Raw genomic sequence first — 22,342 nt, 5'->3', positions numbered from 1 at the left:
TGATAGTCATTACAGGGACTCCAATCAAAACTTTCAACAAAGAATGTTTTGATAGGGTAAAATATTAGAGATCCCAGATGCAGTAACAAGTCAGGATTCCCTTCCTGAGCTACAGATGCACTCAATGTTATCTCACCTCTGGCATTCAACATGTGCAGGGTATCCAGCATTAAGTTGCACAAATTTTGAAGCAGTTATTTAACAAACTCCTAAAAAACCACACTTTTACATCAATCAACATCATTGATTCTTCCCAATGTGCTACAAATACACATGTTTGGTCAATGACACCTAGGATTTCATGGTTGAGGAAAACTGCTTTGTTAACCAAAGGCTTTGCTCAGCCTTAAATCACAATGACCAACTGCCAAACCAAAAAAAACTTCAATTAACTGATTTATAGTACATCTATCTACACCAAAAAAAACTTCAATTAACTGATTTATAGTACATCTATCTACACCAAAAAAAACTTCAATTAACTGATTTACAGTACATCTATCTACACCAAAACAACATGCTGAACCTTGAATTATAACTCATTACAATTTCTACAAAGTTTGAGATTTAAAGCTCTCAAACAAATGAAAGTAAACAATCCCTTGACATATAAAAATAGATATTAAAAGATATAGTGTTTAAAAGCGAGCTAAAAGCTATCTAACAACCACTGGGTCATTGTTCACATAATACCTACATTAGCATGAGATATAAAAGCTTGCTAAAGGTCCCAGGTACATACATATAACTGCAGTATGTTGTTGAATGTTCAATCCAGATTATAATTGCACCATTTAAACCTTTTGTAGTATCTTACATTTGCTTAATTTCTTCCAATGTTTTCCTATTTAAATGCAAATACTGTAATACATTTCCATTTGTAAAATGACAATTTCATGATTTAATGGCACTTGTTATATGGCGCAGAGCTTTATCATAGTAGCAAATGGTTCAATGTGATTCATATTGTACTAATACAATCCCTGATATAGTAAAACGCTTGTTACAAGAATACTGTGGTAATATGCATACACCTTATTATTCATTACTCTTAATCTGTTCTATTACTCGAAGTGGATTTGCTTTCAAAAGCAAATTAAGTTGCCACAGTAAGTTTGCTTGTGATAAACCTGGGGATATTCAGCTTTGTTACAGAGATAGTAGGAACTGCCGATGCTGCAGAATCTGTGATAACAAGTTGTGAAGCTGGATGAACACAGCAGGCCAAGCAGCATCAGAGGAGCAGGACAGCTTGATGTTTCAGGTCAGGACCTTTCTGAAGAAGGATCCCGACCCGAAACATCAGCTTTCCTGCTCCTCTGATGCTGCTTGGCCTGCTGCGTTCATCCAGCTTCACACCGTGTTATATTCAGCTTTGTGATGACCAGAGTACTGCACAATATGGAACTATGTAATCTGGCTTGTTCGTTTAGCTTTATAGGTCTAACTCCTCAGAAGGAAACTGTAGCCAGTTTACAATGAAAGGAATCGAGGAATATGGGAGAGCTACAGCCAGGAATGTGGGGCTGAAGCACTGCAGGCTCAAGGAACCTGATAGCCTACTCCTGCTTGTATGTCTCATCTACTTATTGATGTGGAGACAGGGAGCAGCAGGAAATAACTGAATGTTAACTACTTTTTTTAAGAGACCAATTTGTCTCTGCAACAAAGTCTGATGCTTTGACTGTGGATTCTTCTTGAAGTTTGAGCAGACTCTGCTTGTACTCCCGTTTCAACAGCTCAGTGCTGTCTGATCAGGCCTCTTCCCATACTCCTTCCTGAATCTAGGGCTCCCAAGGCAAATAGCACTCAAACATTTCAACCAATTGACTTCACTCGAATGGAATGTCAGGCAGTGTGTCTGATCTGATTCTCTACCAGCTTTTCATCCGAAGAAACAATTACCTCCAGAAAAGACGTTCAATTAATACAACAGCCAAATAATTCCTAAAATGATCAAACTTCTTTATTCAGCTGATCTCAGGAGCTCATCGCCATCAGCAAGTGTGCAGATTAGTTCAAAAGGTTATAAACAAAATTTACTTCAATTGTTTGTCTAATCAAACCTGATCCTCTTTTAATAATACAGACCAAGATTTAAGCAGTACTGGACATCAGCTATAAAGTTCCAAATAAGAGGCGGCACAGCGTTGCCACTAGCTAGGTCGAAGGTGTTTGGAGAAGAGCTCCAATTTGTGAGCTTTCCAAGTTCTTTTACTAGGGAGTCCTAGGGATTCAACTGAGGAGGAGCCAAGATATTAACACCCTCCAAAAAACACCTCCATTTCTACTTTTATTTTCCTCCATGGAGGTTATTTTCGAAGGATGCACTGGCAGACACATTGTCTATAAAGTAAGCTGAAAGAACAAGAGGAAAGGTGTTGTTAAACTTGTAAGAGTTCACAAAATATTTATGAGGATTTTGCCTGGGTAGGAGAGTTTGAGCTACAGGGAGAAGCTGAATAGGCTGGGACTATTCTGTCTGGAGCATCAGAGCCTGAGGACTGACCATGTAGAGGTTTATAAAATTATGAGGGGCATGGATAGGTGAATAGCGAAGATTTTTTCCCTAGGTTAGAGGAGTCCAAAACTAGAGGGGCTTAGGGTTAAGGTGAGAGGGGAAAGATTTTAAAAGGGACTCCCTGAGGGGCAAAATTTCCATACAGAGGGTGGTGTGTGTATGGAATGAGCTGCCAAAGGAAGTGGTGGAGGCTAATTACAACATTTAAAAGGCATTTGGATGGGTACATGAACAGGAAGGGTTGAGAGCGATACGGGCCAAATGCTGGCAAATGGGGCTGGATTAATTTAGGATATCTGGTCAGCATGGACGTGTTGAACCGAAAGGTTTATTTCTGCGCTGTACATCTCGATAACTCCAGGGCTACAGACGCTGAAAATCTGAAACAAAAAGACAGAAATTGCTGGAAAATGAGAAGGAGGATCACTGGACCTGAAACATTACACTGATTTCTCTCCACAGACATGCCAGACCGGTTGAGATTTTCCAGCAATTTCTGTTTTTTGTTTCAGATTGTCTACATTCACTGTTTCTAAATGGTAAAGTGATCAACCAACATTAAGAAAGAAAAGTTATCACTTTAAAACTAACAGAACCAGAAGTATCCAAGTGTACTAAACACTGGCCTAACTGAAATCAGGAGCAACAGCATGCAAACCCACTGTCCCACATTTAAATAAAATTATAGGTTAAAAATCCATCACACGACGCTCCCCTTACAAAAAAGAAAAATGTTACACCATACATTTCAGCTACCTGCCACTCAATGCAGTTAAAAGTACTTCCTTATGTTAGCACTGTGAAAAGAAACAATTATCTCTAATCACTTAAATAGTGTCTTCTGTGATCCTGATTCTATCACTAATGGAAACAGTATTTCCCTCACCTACTTTGTCCTGGCCATTCCTGATTTTAAACACTATCACAATGTCGTCTCAAACTTCTCCCCTACAAGAACAGCCTCAGACTCTCTTATCCATCCATATAACGGAAGTTCCTCATTTCTGGACATATTCCTGTGAATCTTTTCTGCATCGACTCGCATATTTTTATACCTTCCCTGGAATGTAGTCGCAGTAACATGACATAATACTCCAAGTGGGGCCACTCCAAACAGAGGTTACTAAACACTTTCAGCAATAAATTCTGAACAATAAAGATCTGATTAAGTTGTTAAAGAAAACAGGAATAACAAGGGCACAAGACTCTCAACGGAGGTAAACATTTTCTTTTCCATTTTCTTTAGCAAGTTTACCTTGGTGTATTGAATCTGCTGCATGAGATGTTTATTGGTTGTGGAAGCTCATTGGTGGAAGTGATATGTAACAGCGAGAGACTGACCAGACAGCTTTTTAACATAATAAACACTAATCAAGTCAACAATTAGAGTTTTCAACACCCGTTATTTCAGCCATACTCTCTCCTTGGGGGACCAGCAGTCCACACTGATTGTTAGGTCAACCACACAGCTGCTGGCAAAAATATTGGTGAAGTGAAAAGGTCAAACATCATTGTGAACCTCTTTCCTACTCCAAACGTAAAACCATAAAACGTAGGAGCAGAATTGGACCATTCAGCCTATTGAGTTGTGTCTGCCATTCAAAGAGATTGTGGCTGATCTGATAATCCTCAGCTCCACTTTTTTGTTTTTCCCCCCCAGAATCCTAGATTCATTTCCTGATTAAGCATATTCAAGGCCAAGAGAGAGATTTTTAACGATTCAGTCTCAACAGCCCTTGCAACAAAGAACTCAGTGGATTTGCTACTCTAAGGGAAGATACTCTTCCTTGTCTTTGTACTAACTGGGATCAGATTATGTTTTCTAGTCATAGAATTTCCCAAAATCAGAAACCACTTTTCCACAAGCTCAAGTTCTATGGTTTACAGTGAACTGTCATAAACAAGTTAGACAGTTAAACCACTGTGATCAAGAGTTTTATTTTAGCCTATTTAACATTCTTCTTTGAAAAAAAAATACATGCAACAATACATCATCTTTCATGATCTCAAGAAATCAAAAAGTGCTTTTGCCAATGAAGTATTTCTGATACGTAGTCGTAAGCAAAGAATGTGGTAGCCAAGCTGCACACAGTGAAGACGCAGTTCAATTATTTGTCATCGGATGTGGACATTATTGTCTGGACCAGCATTTATTGCCCATCCCTTATCACCCAGAAGCCAGTTAAGAGTCAGCTACATTGCTCTAGGTCTGGAGTCACTGTGACTTAGGCCAGGCAAGGGCAGCAGATTTCCTTCCCTAAAGGCGATTAGTGAACTAAACAGACAATTAACAAATGACAGGTGCAATTAAGCTATCATTTTATTTCAGATTTCTATTGTATCTAAATTTCACAATTGCTGCGGTGGGATTCAAACCCGTGCTCCCAGGACATTGAAATGGGTTCTGAAGTACAAGTCCAGTGACGTGACCCCTACACCATTACTTCCCCTAACATTTCAGAACAGGAAACTTCTTAATTTTTTTCCACCTAAATGCTGACAGTCAAAAATTCTCAAGTTGCCGTGAGGAAATTACCGCCTCAGTATTTCATCGTTTTGATGACAGGGTGAATTTGGAATTTATTTACAGAGGGTTAATCGCCTATCCTGCTGTTTTTTATTCTGCTGACTCAGAATTTGTGATGTGTTTTTGCAATCGAAGAGGTTCTGCAAATAATGACCAGACAGCCATTATAATCTCAGGTTTCATGAAACATATTGGGCCTGTTGTTCGTGGCACTGGGTGGGATCGGGCGCTAATTAAAGGACCAGGAGCTTCCAACCCAAAATAAAAAATACAATTAATGCAGATATTAGTAATTACAGCATTTCCAAATTAATTCTTTGGATGTTAACATTTTATGGCCTCTCCTGAACACTCACATTGTCACATATCATCTGTACCAATTCAAGAATTAATAAACGGGCTTCCCCATTTAGTCATGTCTGCTCTTTGGATTATACCAATTGAAAATGCCCATTGATTTGCCCAGCAATATTTTAAAAAACGACTATTTTGAGATTAACCTTTATGATTAAAGTTGATAATTAAGTTACGTTTGTCTGCTAAACAACATAGGTATTGTATAAACTAGTGATTCCCAAAGTGGGCAGTGGAATATCAAGTGGGGTTGCAAACTCTACAGTACTGTCTGACCTCCTATCCCACCTCTCACAGGTCTTGCAATTATTTAAGCCTCAAAATGGGATCACAATGGGGCAAAATTTCAGGAAGCACTGGTACATGGCAGAAACCATTGTTTGGTGCATTTGAGTATAAAAACAGAAATTGCTGGAAAAGCTCATCAGGTCTGGCAGCACCTGTGGAGATAAATCATAGTTAACGTTTCAGGTCGAGTGACCCTTCCTTAGAGCCTTCCAGTTCCAGCAATTTCTGTTTTTCTTGCTGATTTATAGCATTTACAGTTCTTTTGCTTTTTATTCAGGATTGGAGTATTGCTGGAAGAGAGGAACATGCATTCAAGGCTGTCCATTTTGCACTCATCAGAGCAGGTGCAAAAAAAAACCAAAATTCAGAAGTTTGGTGAAATGTGAACTTCATTATCCATGATAATGCCTCAGAGTCCACCTAGGAATGAGTCTTCATCCTGTTTCTCATGTAGTAAAAATTATTCCCTTTCAAAACTTGGAATTCTTGCATCCTACCTGATGAGTCCAAGACAAAAAGCTTAACAGCATCTCTTACATTTCAGCAACATATCACACAAGTTTAACAGCATTGCAGGAGAAATTTCACACAGACCACAAGACAGAAAGCTTAATGTGTTAATCAAATGGTGAAAAGTTGCTACGTGAGATTTGGTTTCGGCATTGCTGCAAAGACCATGTGTTTATCTTTGCCAGGTGCGATATTCCCATGGGCACTCGTGGTTGATTGGCCTCCAGTAAGCATCAAGTCAAGCAGTCATTAGATCTACTTTAATTCCTCTCTTTCCTGAAGTAGGAGCAATTTTCATTTTTTAGAGAAGCTTACTTTTTATAAATTGAAAAATCACTAGCTTTATTTGTTTTCCAGTTCTTTTCAAAAAGTGATACCCAAGCATGTGTGTCACAGTTGAGCATTTGAAGTATGATGGAGGTGCGTCAAAATTAGAAAGAGGTAGAGCATGGAAAGATAAAGAGAAAGAAAGACAAGTGAAAGAAGAGGGAGAGAAAGAGACAGAGACAAAGATGAAGAGATAGACGCCCCTACTCAGTCGCTTATCCCATTAACAATAAAATTTGTATCGGAGCTCCTTACCCTCCAACGGACACAATCGAGGTACCTTTTCAGGCATTAACTTGCCATCTTTATGAAGGCAATAGAGCTCAGCAATCTCTTGTCGACAATGTTTGCTTTTAGCCCTGGAGAGTGCAGACAATGCTTCCTTGCCCGATATTTCACATCTGGGAGTCTGTTCATAATGGATTTCTTGAGTGGCCTTTCCAATCCCCATTCCTTTGTTGGCATTCCCAGTCTTGTAGTTTGGTTGCAAATTGCTAGAATTTTTTGCCTGATAGCTCCCGTACTTTAGGACTTCATTGGTGCTCTTGCCCAGCAATGAATGATCCTTGGCTTTGCCCATCTGCTCATACTTGGCTTTCTTCTCAATTGGAGCTTTACTCTTCACTTCTGGTTGCAACTTCTGCTTTTGCATTCTGGGCCCAAAATTACTATTGTCAATATTTTCAAAGTCTTTTGGGACAGAGTTTTCATTATTACTGTCAATTCGATTTTTTTCCTTTGGCTTGTGAGAAAGAAGCACACCCTGGAAAAGAGATAGAGAGAGAGAGACATGCAGAAACCAGATTGTTAGTATTACAAAGCCAGTCACCAAATTTAATAAGAACAAGTTTCTGTTTAAAACTTTTTGACAGTCAGGAACAAATCTTCTTTTTATTTCCCATGGGTGTTTCAGGTGGCCAAAACACAGGATTACACAATGACAAAGAAATCCATCCAAATTAGGCTCCAATATGGATATAAAATTGGATTAGCTGCTCCATCCATATGATTCTCTCTGTCCTAGTCTTACCTGTAGACTGTGCCAAGCTGTTTCATTACAAAAGGACTATCTACTATTCGTGACACAAGTCCCTCAGTATAGAGTTACAACCTGCATTAGCAACTCAAAATGCACTCAATAAGCAGACCCCTCTGCGATACATAGTTTGTACAGCTCTTTTTTAATAGAAGTAAGTCAATTAAGTTTAGGTAAAGATACAATAAACTGAAAAAACCCCACTGAATTTCACAATATCACAAGACAAGCTAGCTCCAACAAAGCCTTTAATCTCAGGTCGCCTCTGCGCTGCACTTAACACAAAAAATAGGGAACAATTAAAGGAACTGAATAGTGAACAAGTTTCTCCCTTCATAATTATGAGGCAATAAATTTTGTTTAACCAAATATATCATGAAAAAGAATCATTTTTCCAGTTAACAAAATAAAACCCTTTTGCCAAACATTAGTCTCTGTTTTACAACTCTAGTTTCATTGAAACCATCTTGGCTCTGCTATGATCTGGCAATTAAAGAGAGTTATATTTGGATACAGAGAACATGACTGTGCAGAGTTCCATGCTGAAGTCCAACAGAGAATCTCTTGTACATGTGTTCACAGAAAATATTAAAGTAAAAGCCCAAAGTTAAATTTTACTCATTTTAATACGACAATCCCAGACAGATGCAGTATTTCTGACACCAACTTGGAAAGTTTAACAATTTAATAGTCACTTCAGTTAATTTTACATTATTCAATTATAACTCCATTCTTAGATTTTTGAAAGACAATAATTGATGAGAATGTCACCAACACAGCCATGATGAGTTTGGCAAAATATTATATATCTGACTTATTCATGTAGACCTCATCAACTCAGTTATGTTTACATAGCAGGTGAACATAAACACAAAATGCATTCTACACATTTTCAGAGATAGTCTATCGACTGAAAGGTGAAAGAAGTATTCCAATATCACATTTATGTGTTATCACATAATATACTTTTTTAGTAAGAAGTTAAGATCATAAGATATAGGAGAAATACGCCATTCAGCCCAACAAGTCTGCCCACCATTCAATGAGATCATGGCTCCAACTTTCTGCCTTTGTCTCAAACTCTTATTGATTAAAAATCGGTCCATCTCAGCCTTAAATATTCTTAACAACTCACCCTCTACAACCCTCTGCAGTAAAGCATTCCAAAGATTCATTAACCTCCAACAAAATTGCTCATGATCACTGTCTTAAATGGGTGCCTGTTTACTCTGAGATTATGCCCTCTAGTCCTAGACTCTCCTATAAGAGAAAACAACCTTTTTCTGTCTACTTTGTCAAGTTCCCCAGGACCTTGCATGTTCCAATAACTTTGCCTCTCATACTTCTAAACTCCAATGAGTACAGACCCAACCTACTCCACGCCTCCTCTTAAGTTAGTGTCCCCCATACGTGGCATCAGCTGAGTGACCCTTCTCAGGACTGCCTCCAATGGCAGTATCTTTCCTCATTCAGCAAAACAAGCATCTATAATACTACAAAATGCACAACATTTGTTCACGGTATTCTGGGTGTGGCCTTGTACATTTCAAGCAAGACCTCCCTAATTTGACACTCCATTTCTCTAGAAATGGGGGAAATAAAAATATTTCATTTCCACTTAGGTATATTGTACTTTTGTGATCAGATAATCATTTGAAATCACAAATGTGGTTGACCAATTTAAGAAACTCAGTTGGAAACAGCCAGACTTTGTTACACCACATAAATCAGTTGTGATAATTTATTATTATCAGGTCCTTTAATGGGCATCATTAGTTCAATGGAGATTTTTTTTTCCTCCAGTATGTTCAATTCTTGGAACAGGTTTCTTTGAGAACATTTGATGTTGTGTTGTTCTAAGGATTCCTAAGGAAAGTCCTTTCTGTGACAATTCTTTCAACTGTGATAGCACAGTCCGTTCCTAGGAATTTAAAATGGTTCCTATTAAAGCAATGACAGCAAGTTCAAATAATATCACGAAGTGCTTAACAGTGGTGTTTTCATCAAAGCTGGACAAGTCAGATTTCAGATTTCACATAACTGTAAGCAAGAACTTTTGTTTTAGAAATTTGGTTACTGTGGTCGTCAGTTATTGAACATAATTTCCACAAGGCTAAGATAACAAGGTGTGGAGCTGGATGAACACAGCAGGCCAAGAAGCATCTTAGGGGCACAAAAGCTGACGTTTCGGGCCTAGACCCTTCGAAATGTCAGCTTTTGTGCTCCTGAGATGCTGCTTGGCCTGCTGTGTTCATTCAGCTCCACACTTTGTTATCTTGGATTCTCCAGCATCTGCAGTTCCCATCATCTCTGATACAATTTCCACAAGGCTACCCTTTTAGTGAAAAAACATAAGTTAATCACATGGAGACAGAGAGATGCTTTTCCTGTATAAAATGGAAAGAAAAAGAATTTTTGATAATACAGTATGGAACTAGAAGAACACAGCAGGCCAGGCAGTATCAGAGGAGCAGGAAAACTGATGTTTCAGGTCCCAAAATGCTGCCCGGTCTGCTGTGTTACTCCAACTCCACGCTGTGTTATCTCTGACTCCAGCATCGGCAGTTCTTGCTATCTCCGAAAGACTGTTTGAAAGGCTTGATCATAAACGACAAAAATAATTCACTGCTTCTTTCCCAGTCACTGCCATCTTTATTTTAAAAGGTCTAACTCAACTGACTAGGTCACACACATTTCTTTCTGGCAATTGTCTATATTCACCAGATGTGATTCCGTCAGTAACCATCTCTCTCCACAAGAAGCATCAACAAGCTAACACTGATAATGGGAACTGCAGATGCTGGAGATTCCAAGATAATAAAATGTGAGGCTGGATGAACACAGCAGGCCAAGCAGCATCTCAGGAGCACAAAAGCTGACGTTTCGGGCCTAGACCCTTCATCAGAGAGGGGGATGGGGGGAGGGAACTGGAATAAATAGGGAGAGAGGGGGAGGCGGACCGAAGATGGAGAGTAAAGAAGATAGGTGGAGAGGGTGTAGGTGGGGAGGTAGGGAGGGGATAGGTCAGTCCAGGGAAGACGGACAGGTCAAGGAGGTGGGATGAGGTTAGTAGGTAGCTGGGGGTGCGGCTTGGGGTGGGAGGAAGGGATGGGTGAGAGGAAGAACCGGTTAGGGAGGCAGAGACAGGTTGGACTGGTTTTGGGATGCAGTGGGTGGGGGGGAAGAACTGGGCTGGTTGTGTGGTGCAGTGGGGGGAGGGGATGAACTGGGCTGGTTTAGGGATGCAGTGGGGGAAGGGGAGATTTTGAAACTGGTGAAGTCCACATTGATACCATATGGCTGCAGGGTTCCCAGGCGGAATATGAGTTGCTGTTCCTGCAACCTTCGGGTGGCATCATTGTGGCAGTGCAGGAGGCCCATGATGGACATGTCATCAAGAGAATGGGAGGGGGAGTGGAAATGGTTTGCGACTGGGAGGTGCAGTTGTTTGTTGCGAACTGAGCGGAGGTGTTCTGCAAAGCGGTCCCCAAGCCTCCGCTTGGTTTCCCCAATGTAGAGGAAGCTGCACCCGGTGCAGCTTCCTCTACATTGGGGAAACCAAGCGGAGGCTTGGGGACCGCTTTGCAGAACACCTCCGCTCAGTTCGCAACAAACAACTGCACCTCCCAGTCGCAAACCATTTCCACTCCCCCTCCCATTCTCTTGATGACATGTCCATCATGGGCCTCCTGCACTGCCACAATGATGCCACCCGAAGGTTGCAGGAACAGCAACTCATATTCCGCCTGGGAACCCTGCAGCCATATGGTATCAATGTGGACTTCACCAATTTCAAAATCTCCCCTTCCCCCACTGCATCCCTAAACCAGCCCAGTTCATCCCCTCCCCCCACTGCACCACACAACCAGCCCAGTTCTTCCCCCCCACCCACTGCATCCCAAAACCAGTCCAACCTGTCTCTGCCTCCCTAACCGGTTCTTCCTCTCACCCATCCCTTCCTCCCACCCCAAGCCGCACCCCCAGCTACCTACTAACCTCATCCCACCTCCTTGACCTGTCCGTCTTCCCTGGACTGACCTATCCCCTCCCTACCTCCCCACCTACACCCTCTCCACCTATCTTCTTTACTCTCCATCTTCGGTCCGCCTCCCCCTCTCTCCCTATTTATTCCAGTTCCCTCCCCCCATCCCCCTCTCTGATGAAGGGTCTAGGCCCGAAACGTCAGCTTTTGTGCTCCTGAGATGCTGCTTGGCCTGCTGTGTTCATCCAGCCTCACATTTTATTAACAAGCTAACACTGACTTGTCTGACTTTGACTAATTTTGGGCTATTAAAACAACAAGAATTCTTTCCAATACTGATGGTCTAAAGGCTTCCACAAAATAGAAGTTGGAAAGATTTCTTCTTCTGAATCCAACTTGTTTTGTGACCTCCAGCTGTCTAATTCTTTGTCAGTCATAAAAATTCAAAGCAACTGCAAGTATTTGATCTCTCTAAATGCATCATCACACATTTCTTCAGGTTGAATTCTATTTGACACCTTTCTGCCCTCACGTCCATTCCTCTGATATGTTCCTGCAGTCTACAGTTTCCCCCCTCACTGTTCAGTAAATGGCCAATTTTTATGTAATCTCCAACTCTGTTGATCACGCCCTTGTATTGAAGTCTAAGCATTAATACATCCCAGGAAATGCACTGGAAAAACCCACTGAAACAGCTTTCCATTGCAAAATGACACCAGTCAATCATTATCCTTTGTTTTCTTCCACTGAGCTAATTTTGCATCCAGCTTGCTACAATCCCTTGGATCTCATGAGCTTTTGTTTATTTTCAAATCAGTCTGTCATGTCAAAAGACTTGCCAAAATTCATGTACACCATGTCAACTACATTGTCATATTAGTTAGTTACTTTGTCAAAAGATTCAATCAACTCGCATTAAATAGCATCATACGACACCTGAAAGTGCCACACAGCCAACGAAATACTTGTGCACTTCAGTCAGTGTGGCAATTCTAAAAATAGAGCATCCAAGTTTCATAAGGCTAGCTGCCACAAACAGTAATGTGAAAACGACCAGATAATCTATTTGTTTTAAATCCAAAGTGGTATTGGTTGATGCTTTTGCCAGGATTATTGGAATTTAGAATACAAAGGTAAAGGAGTAAATTAATGTAAATTGTTGATTTGGCTTTGGTTGGGTGGAAATTGCAGTATAATGTTACCGGAATAGTAATCCTGAAACTCAGGTGAATGCTCTGGGAGGCATGGGTTTGAATCCCACCATGGCAGATGTTAAAATTTGAATTCATTAAAAATCTGGAATAAAAAGCTAGCCTTTAGGTGACTGTGTAAACACAGCTGATTGTGAAAATCCATCTGGTTCTCTCTTTTAATTGTAAACTGGACTGGTTTAGATGTGACTTGAGGCCTACAGCAATGTGGTTAACTGCAAACCATTTCCACTCCCCCTCCCATTCTTTAGATGACATGTCCATCATGGGCCTCCTGCAGTGCCACAATGATGCCACCCGAAGGTTGCAGGAACAGCAACTCATATTCCGCTCGGGAACCCTGCAGCACAATGGTATCAATGTGGACTTCACCAGCTTCAAGATCTCCGCTTCCCCCACTCTATCCCAAAACCAGCCCAGTTCGTCCCCTCCCCCCACTGCACCACACAACCAGCCCAGCTCTTCCCCCACACCCACTGCATCCCAAAACCAGTCCAACCTGTCTCTGCCTCCCTAACCTGTTCTTCCTCTCACCCATCCCTTCCTCCCACCACAAGCCGCACCTCCACCTCCTACCTACTAACCTCATCCCACCTCCTTGACCTGTCCGTCTTCCCTGGACTGACCTATCCCCTCCCTACCTCCCCACCTATACTCTCCTCTCCACCTATCTTCTTTTCTCTCCATCTTCGGTCCGCCTCCCCCTCTCTCCCTATTTATTCCAGAACCCTCAACCTATCCCCCTCTCTGATGAAGGGTCTAGGCCCGAAACGTCAGCTTTTGTGCTCCTGAGATGCCGCTGGGCCTGCTGTGTTCATCCAGCCTCACATTTTATTATCTTGGATTCTCCAGCATCTGCAGTTCCCATTATCACTAACTCTTAACTGCCTTTTGAACAATTAGGAACAGGCAACTAATGCTGATCTAGCCGGTGATATACACTTGCCATGAACAAATTTAAACATTGAGCCCAGTTTTAAAGCATCGTTATTTTCAATGTCAAAGTTATGCAAGAGTTTTATTATCAAAGTAATAGGGCTTTAGTTAGAATGAGAGGCTGGAGGATTTGAGGGAACTTCTAATCAGATGAGAACTGACAGTCCTCAGTTTGAAAGATTTTGTGAATGTAGATAGGAAAAGTTCATTTATTAGTCAGTCAATCAGTGACTAGATAGCATAAAATTATCAAAGGAGGAAAGTGGAAGATTAGATTTTCCTTAAATACCCATGTTGTTACGAAAAGAATGCTCCACCAGAAATATAGCATGGTGGAATCGGAATCCACAATTTTTTCTAAAAACAGTTATATATTTGAAAAGGTAAACTTAGGTTTAGAATGAAAAAAAAATAGGTCCAAAGGGACAGCTACATTTGACACCATGATCTGAATGATCTCTTTCTGTGTTGTAAAATGCTCTGATCATATTCATTATCAAACTCTCCTGGTGTATATATAGAATTGAACAGGCTTTACAAAAATCCAAAATAATTTCAAAATCAAAGACAAAGCAGAAGCCACAGCAGCAATTCTTATAGATGACTACTGCAGGCAGACTACCCATATCGTACTTTCCCTAAGCTTTTGAGCACTGGTGTATCATTCACATAGCCGAAGGGACAATCTCTTTAATTAGCATTCTGATGGCAAATAAATGACCAAACAAATTCCAGTGAACAAGAGTAGCACAGAAACAGCTGGTCTTTGGTCTTCCTTTAACTCTGGTGCTAGCATAAGCTCTAACTTGCAGGAGTGACCAAAAATCAAAAGTTACATAGAACATTACAGCACAGTACAGGCCCTTCGGCCCTCCATGTTGTGCTGACCTGTCATACCAATCTCAAGCCCATCTAACCTACATTATTCCATGTATGTCTATATGTTTGTCCAATGACGACATAAATGTACCTAAAGTTGGTGAATCTACTACCGTTGCAGGCAAAGCGTTCCATTCTCTTACTACTCTCTGAGTAAAGAAACGACCTCTGACATCTGTCCTATATCTTTCATCCCTCAATTTAAAGCTATGCCCCCTCGTGCTCACTGTCACCATCCTCGGAAAAAGGCTCTCCCTATCCACCCTATCTAACCCTCTGATTATGTTATATGTCTCAATTAAGTCACCTCTCAACCTTCTTCTCTCTAATGAAAACAGCCTCAAGTCCCTCAGCCTTTCCTCGTAAGACCTTCCCTCCATACCAGGCAACATCCTAGTAAATCTCCTCTGCACCCTTTCCAAAGCTTCCACATCCTTCTTATAATGCGGTGATCAGAACTGGACACAATACTCCAAGTTCCAGTGAACAAGAGTAGCACAGAAACAGCTGGTCTTTGGTCTTCCTTTAACTCTGGTGCTAGCATAAGCTCTAACTTGCAGGAGTGACCAAAAATCAAAAGTTACATAGAACATTACAGCACAGTACAGGCCCTTCGGCCCTCCATGTTGTGCTGACCTGTCATACCAATCTCAAGCCCATCTAACCTACATTATTCCATGTATGTCTATATGTTTGTCCAATGACGACATAAATGTACCTAAAGTTGGTGAATCTACTACCGTTGCAGGCAAAGCGTTCCATTCTCTTACTACTCTCTGAGTAAAGAAACGACCTCTGACATCTGTCCTATATCTTTCATCCCTCAATTTAAAGCTATGCCCCCTCGTGCTCACTGTCACCATCCTCGGAAAAAGGCTCTCCCTATCCACCCTATCTAACCCTCTGATTATGTTATATGTCTCAATTAAGTCACCTCTCAACCTTCTTCTCTCTAATGAAAACAGCCTCAAGTCCCTCAGCCTTTCCTCGTAAGACCTTCCCTCCATACCAGGCAACATCCTAGTAAATCTCCTCTGCACCCTTTCCAAAGCTTCCACATCCTTCTTATAATGCGGTGATCAGAACTGGACACAATACTCCAAGTGCGGCCGCACCAGAGTTTTGTACAGCTTCACCATAACCTCTTGGTTCCGGAACTCGATCCCTCTATTAATAAAAGCTAAAACACTGTATGCCTTCTTAACAGCCCTGTCAACCTGAGTGGCAACTTTCAAGGATCTGTGGACATGGGCACTGAGATCTCGCTGCTCATCTACACTACTAAGAATCTTACTATTAGCCCAGTACTTTGCCTTCCGGTTACTCCTACCAAAGTGCATCACCTCACACTTGTCTGCATTAAACTCCATTTGCCACCTCTCAGCCCAGCTCTGCAGCTTATCTATGTCTCTCTGCAACCTACAGCATCCTTCGTCACTATCCACAACTGCACCGACCTTAGTGTCGTCTGCAAATTTACTAACCCATCCTTCTACGCCCTCATCCAGGTCATTTATAAAAATGACAAACAGCAGTGGGGCCAACACCGACCCTTGCGGTACACCACTAGTAACTGGTCTCCAGGATGAACATTTCCCATCAACTACCACCCTCTGTCTTCTTTCAGCAAGTCAATTTCCAATTCAAACTGCTATATCTCCCACAATTCCATTCCTTTCCATGCGGAGGAATGGAAAAAAAAGTTAGTTCTGCATTAGTGCTGTGATTTGAAAAAATATTCATGATTGCCAGAGTGCAGTTCCATGGACTGGTCAGATTGGCAATTTACAACAGCCTTACTATTTAACTCTGCTGGGGATGCAAATCGTTATTAAAATCCAGAAAATGTACTGAGTTGATCTTCCAGTATGGTTAAGCCTGAAGATAACAAACAAATTGAAATTTATAATAGATTATAGATTAAAAATTGACTCATTGCTCCAAAATTTCTCTGTACACGTTCTATGGGAACTGATTACATATGGATCACAATTATACTGAATGACAGAGTCTACAGAAAGATACAGACCATTTGGACCAACTATTTATTCTCTTGTTAATGCTCCATCTCTGCATTCACCTTATGAGTAGATTTTTTCTCCAGCATGTATCAATCTATATTTCATTAATTGCAGTTATGCTGCACATGTTGAGTTCAACGTTGATTAAAATAGCGCCCCCCCCCCCCCCCCCCCCCCCACCCCCCCACCCCGGGCTGGATTTATTTCTACTTACGGCCCTTAGTCTTGGTCACTAGAAGATTGCTGTGTAGAGCAATGGTAGCGTCCCTAAGTCTGAGGTAGAAGCTCCTCAGATAAAGGTGGATAGATTCTTGGATAGGATACACAAGGGTGAGAAAGGTCATCAGGAGTAAGCAGGAATGTACAGTAACCAAATCAGCCATGAACTTACTGAACGGCAGGACAGGTTTCAGGGGCCAAATGGCTTTGCCTTGTTCTTAGTTCAGATGTAGGTTTGTAGATGGTCCCCGTTACTAGTGGAAACATTTCCCTATCAAACACATTCACAATTCTAACTGAATAAAAAAGTTGAAGAGCTGCAGGTGCTGTAAATCAAGAACAAAAACAGAAGTTGCCGGAAGAGCTCACCTGTTCTGGCAACATCTGTGAAGGGCAAAACAGAGTTAACGTTTCGGTTCCGGTGACCCAAGGACTCTGGGACTATACTCATTGGAGTTTAGAAGGACGAGTGAGGATCTAATTGAAACTTACAGAATACTGAATGGCCTGGATAGAGTGGATAGAGGGAAGATGCTTCCATTGGTAGGAGAGACTAGGACCCGAGGGCACAGCCTTAGAGTAAAGGGAGGATCTTTAAACGGAGATAAGGAGAAATATCTTCAGCCAGAGAGTGGTGAATCTACGGAATTCACTGCCACAGAAAGCTGTGGAGGCCAGGTCACTGAGTACATTTAAGACTGAGATAGACGGGTTCTTGATTATCAAGGGGATCAAGGATTACAGGGAGAAAGTGGGAGAATGGGGTTGAGGAACTTATCAGCCATGATTGAATGGCGGAGCAGACTTGATGGGCCAAATGGCCTAATTTCTGCTCCTATGTCTTATGGTCTAATGGGTCAATGGACCTGAAATGTTAACTCTGAATTTTTCTTCCCAGATGCTGCCAGGCCTGCTGAGCTTTACCTGCAACTTCTGTTTTTGCTCCTGATTCACAGCATCTGCAGTTATTTTGTTTTTTTAAAGGAAGAAAGGCCTCAGTAAAGTCAGAATCTAAAGGCAGTGCTTGATCAGCTGCATCAGTTGGCAGGTTTAGTTGCTGCTCTCCTTTGCTATGTCTCAGGTTTGTTCCTGCCCAGAGCTGTGGGCCAGAGGCAATTTTTACTGCTTTTCCTTAGGCGCACTTTGGGCTCTAAAGGTCAATGGCGATGTCAATCAAACTTCTAACCACATTGCTGCAGGAGACAGTTTAACAAGGCACCATCAGGAATAAAGAATCCTTCTGATCCGTCAGTTTGATCAGAGCTTACCAGTTGGCACATCTTTTGACTTTGGTTTACATTGACTGTCAAAAGCTTAACTTTCCTGAAGTTGCTTATTTACTGACATTTTAAAGTAACATTGAAGAATTTTACAAGTCAGCCCAATGTTGAAAACATTGCAAAGCCACCTCTGTGGAATAATCCGTTATCCTTCCAAAACCAATATCAAAGTTAAACATTGCAGTCTCAAACTAAAACAAGGCAGGCATTATCAAATGCAGCTAAACACTGGATTCCATTTTGCACACTCAAAGGCAACATTTGAAAGCTTTAAAATCCATGTAAAGAAAATGTGTGCACTGAATTCTCACATAATACTCTGAATATTGCATGCATTCTGCAAAATTGAAAGATCACGATGGGGTGATACACTGGACTCAGATTCAATTTTTATCTATTCTCAAAGTCAAAATTCTACAAACTGCGAAGTACTCAAGATCAAAGCATTTTCATTCTTTGAAGTACCACTCAGATTATTTGGCCATTACAATACTTCATTAATGTCGGCCACAATAAATGTACTGTTAATCTCAAACACAAAATCAATCACTAAATTTTGCAGTTATGTCCTTCACCATGATCTTGCTGTGGGTTTAACAGATACAACCTAGTAGGAAGTATCATCTTTAAAGGCTCTTTTTGTTTGGAGAGTCACCAAGCCGTATATGCTGTCAAGCAAAGATGAGTTCTCAACAATATAGATCGAGTCTATAGTTGCATGGGCTGAATCAATGAGCTAACTTCTTCTGAGCTTAACTGGAAGTGTCTGTGTTGCAAGGCAACTGTCAAAGACAATAAAACATTGTGCAGACTTTTCTCATTGGCATACATTTCAAAAATCATTTCAGTTACTAGTTGAGGGACCAGTATCAATAACTTTTCTGGAACTCAGAGCTCATTCAAATTATTCAAATGGTTTTTCATCAGCTTCTGTTTGAAAATACATCACAAGTCTCTAATTGATGTAACCATGTTGAATAACTTTGTTGGGGAGAACATCAATCCCAGGGACACGAAGGGATAAGCTTCAGTAAAAGATATGCTTTCAACTACATTTAAGACTCAATACTTTATATATCCATCAAAGCCAAACTGTACCACATGTTTGTAAAATTTTGGATTTTATAGCATCAAACACGGGAGGCAATGGCTTAGTGGTATTATCACTGGACTGTTAATCCAGGGACCCAGGTGAACCCCACCTGGGTTCAAATGCCACCACAGCAGATTGTGGAATTTGAATTCAATAAAAATCTGGAATTAAGAATCGATTGATGGCCATGAAGCCGTTTCACTGATGTCCTTACTTGGTCTGGCCTTCATGTGACTCCAGGCCCAATGTGGGTGACTCTCAGTTGCCCACTGGGCAATCAATGTTGGTTCGTCATTGACACCCTAATCCTGCTAATGAGTAAAAAAAAAGCGTTGTCACCTGGTGCATGTTTTTAGTCTCGATAAAAAAAACTTGTGTCACATTGGTCACAGTTTTGTCAAAATTCAAAATGCCAATATCTACGATTACAAATGAAATTATCATTTTGAACTTAAACCCTTCCACAGCAGTGGCATGAGAGCACCTTGGGCTGGATTTTACAGGGCATCATGTCACTGAAAGGTTTATGGTCACACTTCCCACCCACTACCCAGCTGCCTCACAATGAAATTATGCTAGGATCAACCGTAATTAGAGCCATTGGATTCTCCAGTCCAACTCATCCATGCTGACAAAGTTTCCAAAATGAACTAGTCCCATTTGCCTGCATTTGGCCCACTGTCTTTAAACCTTTCCTATCCATGTACCTGTCCAAGCGTCTTATGAATTTTGTAACTGTACCTGCATCAACCACTTCCTTTGGCAGTTCATTCCATATAACCACCAGCTAAGATACATCTCAGGTCCTTTTACATCTTTCCCCTGTCACCTTAATCTGTGCCCTCTTGTTTTGGGCTCTCCAACCTTGGGAAAAAGGCCTTTGCTATTCACCTTAACTCTACCCCTTATGATTTTACAACAAATCTCTGAGCCCTCTACTCTCCAGGGGAAAAAGTCCCCACCTATCCAGCTTCTCCTTATAGCGCAAACCCTTCAAAGGGAATGGAATGTATAAGTAGGGGAGCTTTTGCTAGAATTGTACAAGACATTAGTCATGTTCCCAATGTCCAGGGAGTTCAGAACCAAAGATCACATTGTAAGGATATTGGGGTCATCCATTCAGCACTGAGATGAGGAGAAATGCCTTCACCCAGAGAGAGGTGTGCCTTTGGAATTCTCTACCACAAAAAGAATTTTAGAATTAGATTATTAGAATTAGATTTTATTGTTTTGTATATTCAAGGCTCACAAGAGTATAGTGAAAAGTGTACAAAGTGTACAAATTCTGTGTGCCATCTTGAATTTAAAACCGGAATTTAAAATAAAAACAGAAAAATATAAGAGTCAAAAGGTAAGAAGACGTCCAATTCTTAAAGTCTGAAGTCTTATCCTCGCAAAAGCGTTGGGAACACTCAGCCACTGGTGCAGGCACTCGGGCCTAGCCATGACCTGGTCAGCCTGCAAGTCTCACATCAATCGCTGGGTGGAGCTGCATTCTGTTCACTGCTGATGATACCACTGCCATCTCCGGTCGCCAGAAAGGCCAGGAGGCTGTCACCATTGTGCGAAAGGTCTAATCTCTCTGCTGATGTCGTGCTGCCCACCTCCAACAATCAGAAGGATGTCATTGTGCCACGCATGGCCACTGTCGCTGCCAAGCTGAGGGCGTCAAATAACCACTAAAGGCCTTAAAGAAAAGAAAATGAAGGAAAAGAAATGGAGAAAGAAAGGGAAATGAGCAAAAGTAAAGAGAAGAAAAGCAAAGAAAGCAATCAGATGGGAGCAGACAAGACTGGGCCTCCACTCTGCTGCCATCTTGAATGGTCTTGAAAGCACTTGAGGCCAAAACATTGAGTCCTTTCAAGAAGTAGTTCTCGTCTCCCTGCTACAGGAAGGATGTTGTGAAACTCAAAAGAGTTCAGGAAAGATTTACAAGGATGTTGCCAGGGTTGGAGGGCTTGAGCTAAAGGGAGAGGCTGAATAGGCTGGAGCTATTTTCCCTGGAGCCTCAGAGGCTGAGGGGTGACCATTTAGAAGATTATAAAATCATTAGGGGCATGGACAGGGTAAATAGACAAGGTCTCTTCCCCGTGGTGGGGGAATCCAAAACTAGAGGGGGATACGCTTAAAATGAGGGGGGAGAAGATTTAAAAAGGTATCTAAGGGGCAACATTTTCAACAGAGGGTGGTGTGTGTTCGGAATGACCTGCCAGAGGAAGCAGTGGACTCTGGTACAATTACAACATTTAAAAGGCATCTGGATGGGTATGTGAATAGGGAGGGTTGAGAGGGATATGGGCCAAATGCTAGCAAATGGGACCAGATTAAATTAGGATATCTGGCCAAAAGACCTGCTTCTGTGCTGTATATGTCTATGCTTCGAGGACTCTAAGTAGTTCAATGTAGACCTTAGGGCTAAAGAGATCAACAGGTACAGGGTGAAAGGTGGAACTGAGTTGGATGATCTGCCACATGATGGATGATCTGTATTGAATAGTGCAGCAGGCTTGAAGGGCCAAATGGCCTACTCCTGTTCTTGAGATTGCTTTGTTTGAGTTTCATACTTGGTTTCACAGTAATACTCTCAGTCAGAAGATTGGTCTGCAGAGAGCCAAATACACAGTCTAGGGGTTAGTGCTCCTGATGTCTTGAATAATTATCCCACTAAATTCATGTACTTGCTCATGAAAACATTCCAATGACTAGGTCCACGCTGTGAGCAATCTGCTTTCCATATTTCCTATACTGGAACACTTTCCTACACTTCAAAAATACATCGTTGGCTGTAAAACGCTTTAAGGCATAAAGAAAGAAATGACAGCTATATGGCATTACTTATGACCTGATCAAAGAGTTTTACAGCCAGTTATGCACTTTAAGTGTTATCACTGTTGCAATGTGGCAAACAGTAGCAAATTTGCACATAACAACCTCTCTCAAACAGCACACAGAAGATAACTCCCCTGCTCCTCTCTGAAATAGTGCCATGTGATTTTTTTAAGCTCACCTGAGGACAGACAGGACCTCAGTTTGACACCTTATCCAAATGAGAGCACCCTGGCAGACCAGCATTCTGTCAGTGGCCATACCAGTCAACCTTGGTTTTGGGGCTCAAGACCTAGAATAGGACTTGATCCAACAACCACCCAACTGAGTGG

At 41.4% G+C, this 22,342-nt stretch overlaps 1 protein-coding gene across 2 annotated transcripts in view; it reads right to left on the bottom strand.

The window, feature by feature from the left end:
* xylt1 (xylosyltransferase I) overlaps nt 1-22,342 on the bottom strand; it is a 224,537-nt gene that overhangs the window by 112,586 nt on the left and 89,609 nt on the right. For both annotated transcript variants that reach the window (XM_048552771.2, XM_059654199.1), the window contains exon 2: nt 6,783-7,290. In XM_048552771.2, coding sequence (XP_048408728.2) covers nt 6,783-7,290 — 508 coding nt within the window. The remainder of the gene's footprint in view (nt 1-6,782; nt 7,291-22,342) is intronic.

The sequence above is a fragment of the Stegostoma tigrinum genome, chromosome 23, assembly GCF_030684315.1.
Source record: "Stegostoma tigrinum isolate sSteTig4 chromosome 23, sSteTig4.hap1, whole genome shotgun sequence".
Classification (NCBI taxonomy): Eukaryota; Metazoa; Chordata; class Chondrichthyes; order Orectolobiformes; family Stegostomatidae; genus Stegostoma; species Stegostoma tigrinum.
This window is presented reverse-complemented; position numbering and strand designations above follow the sequence as displayed.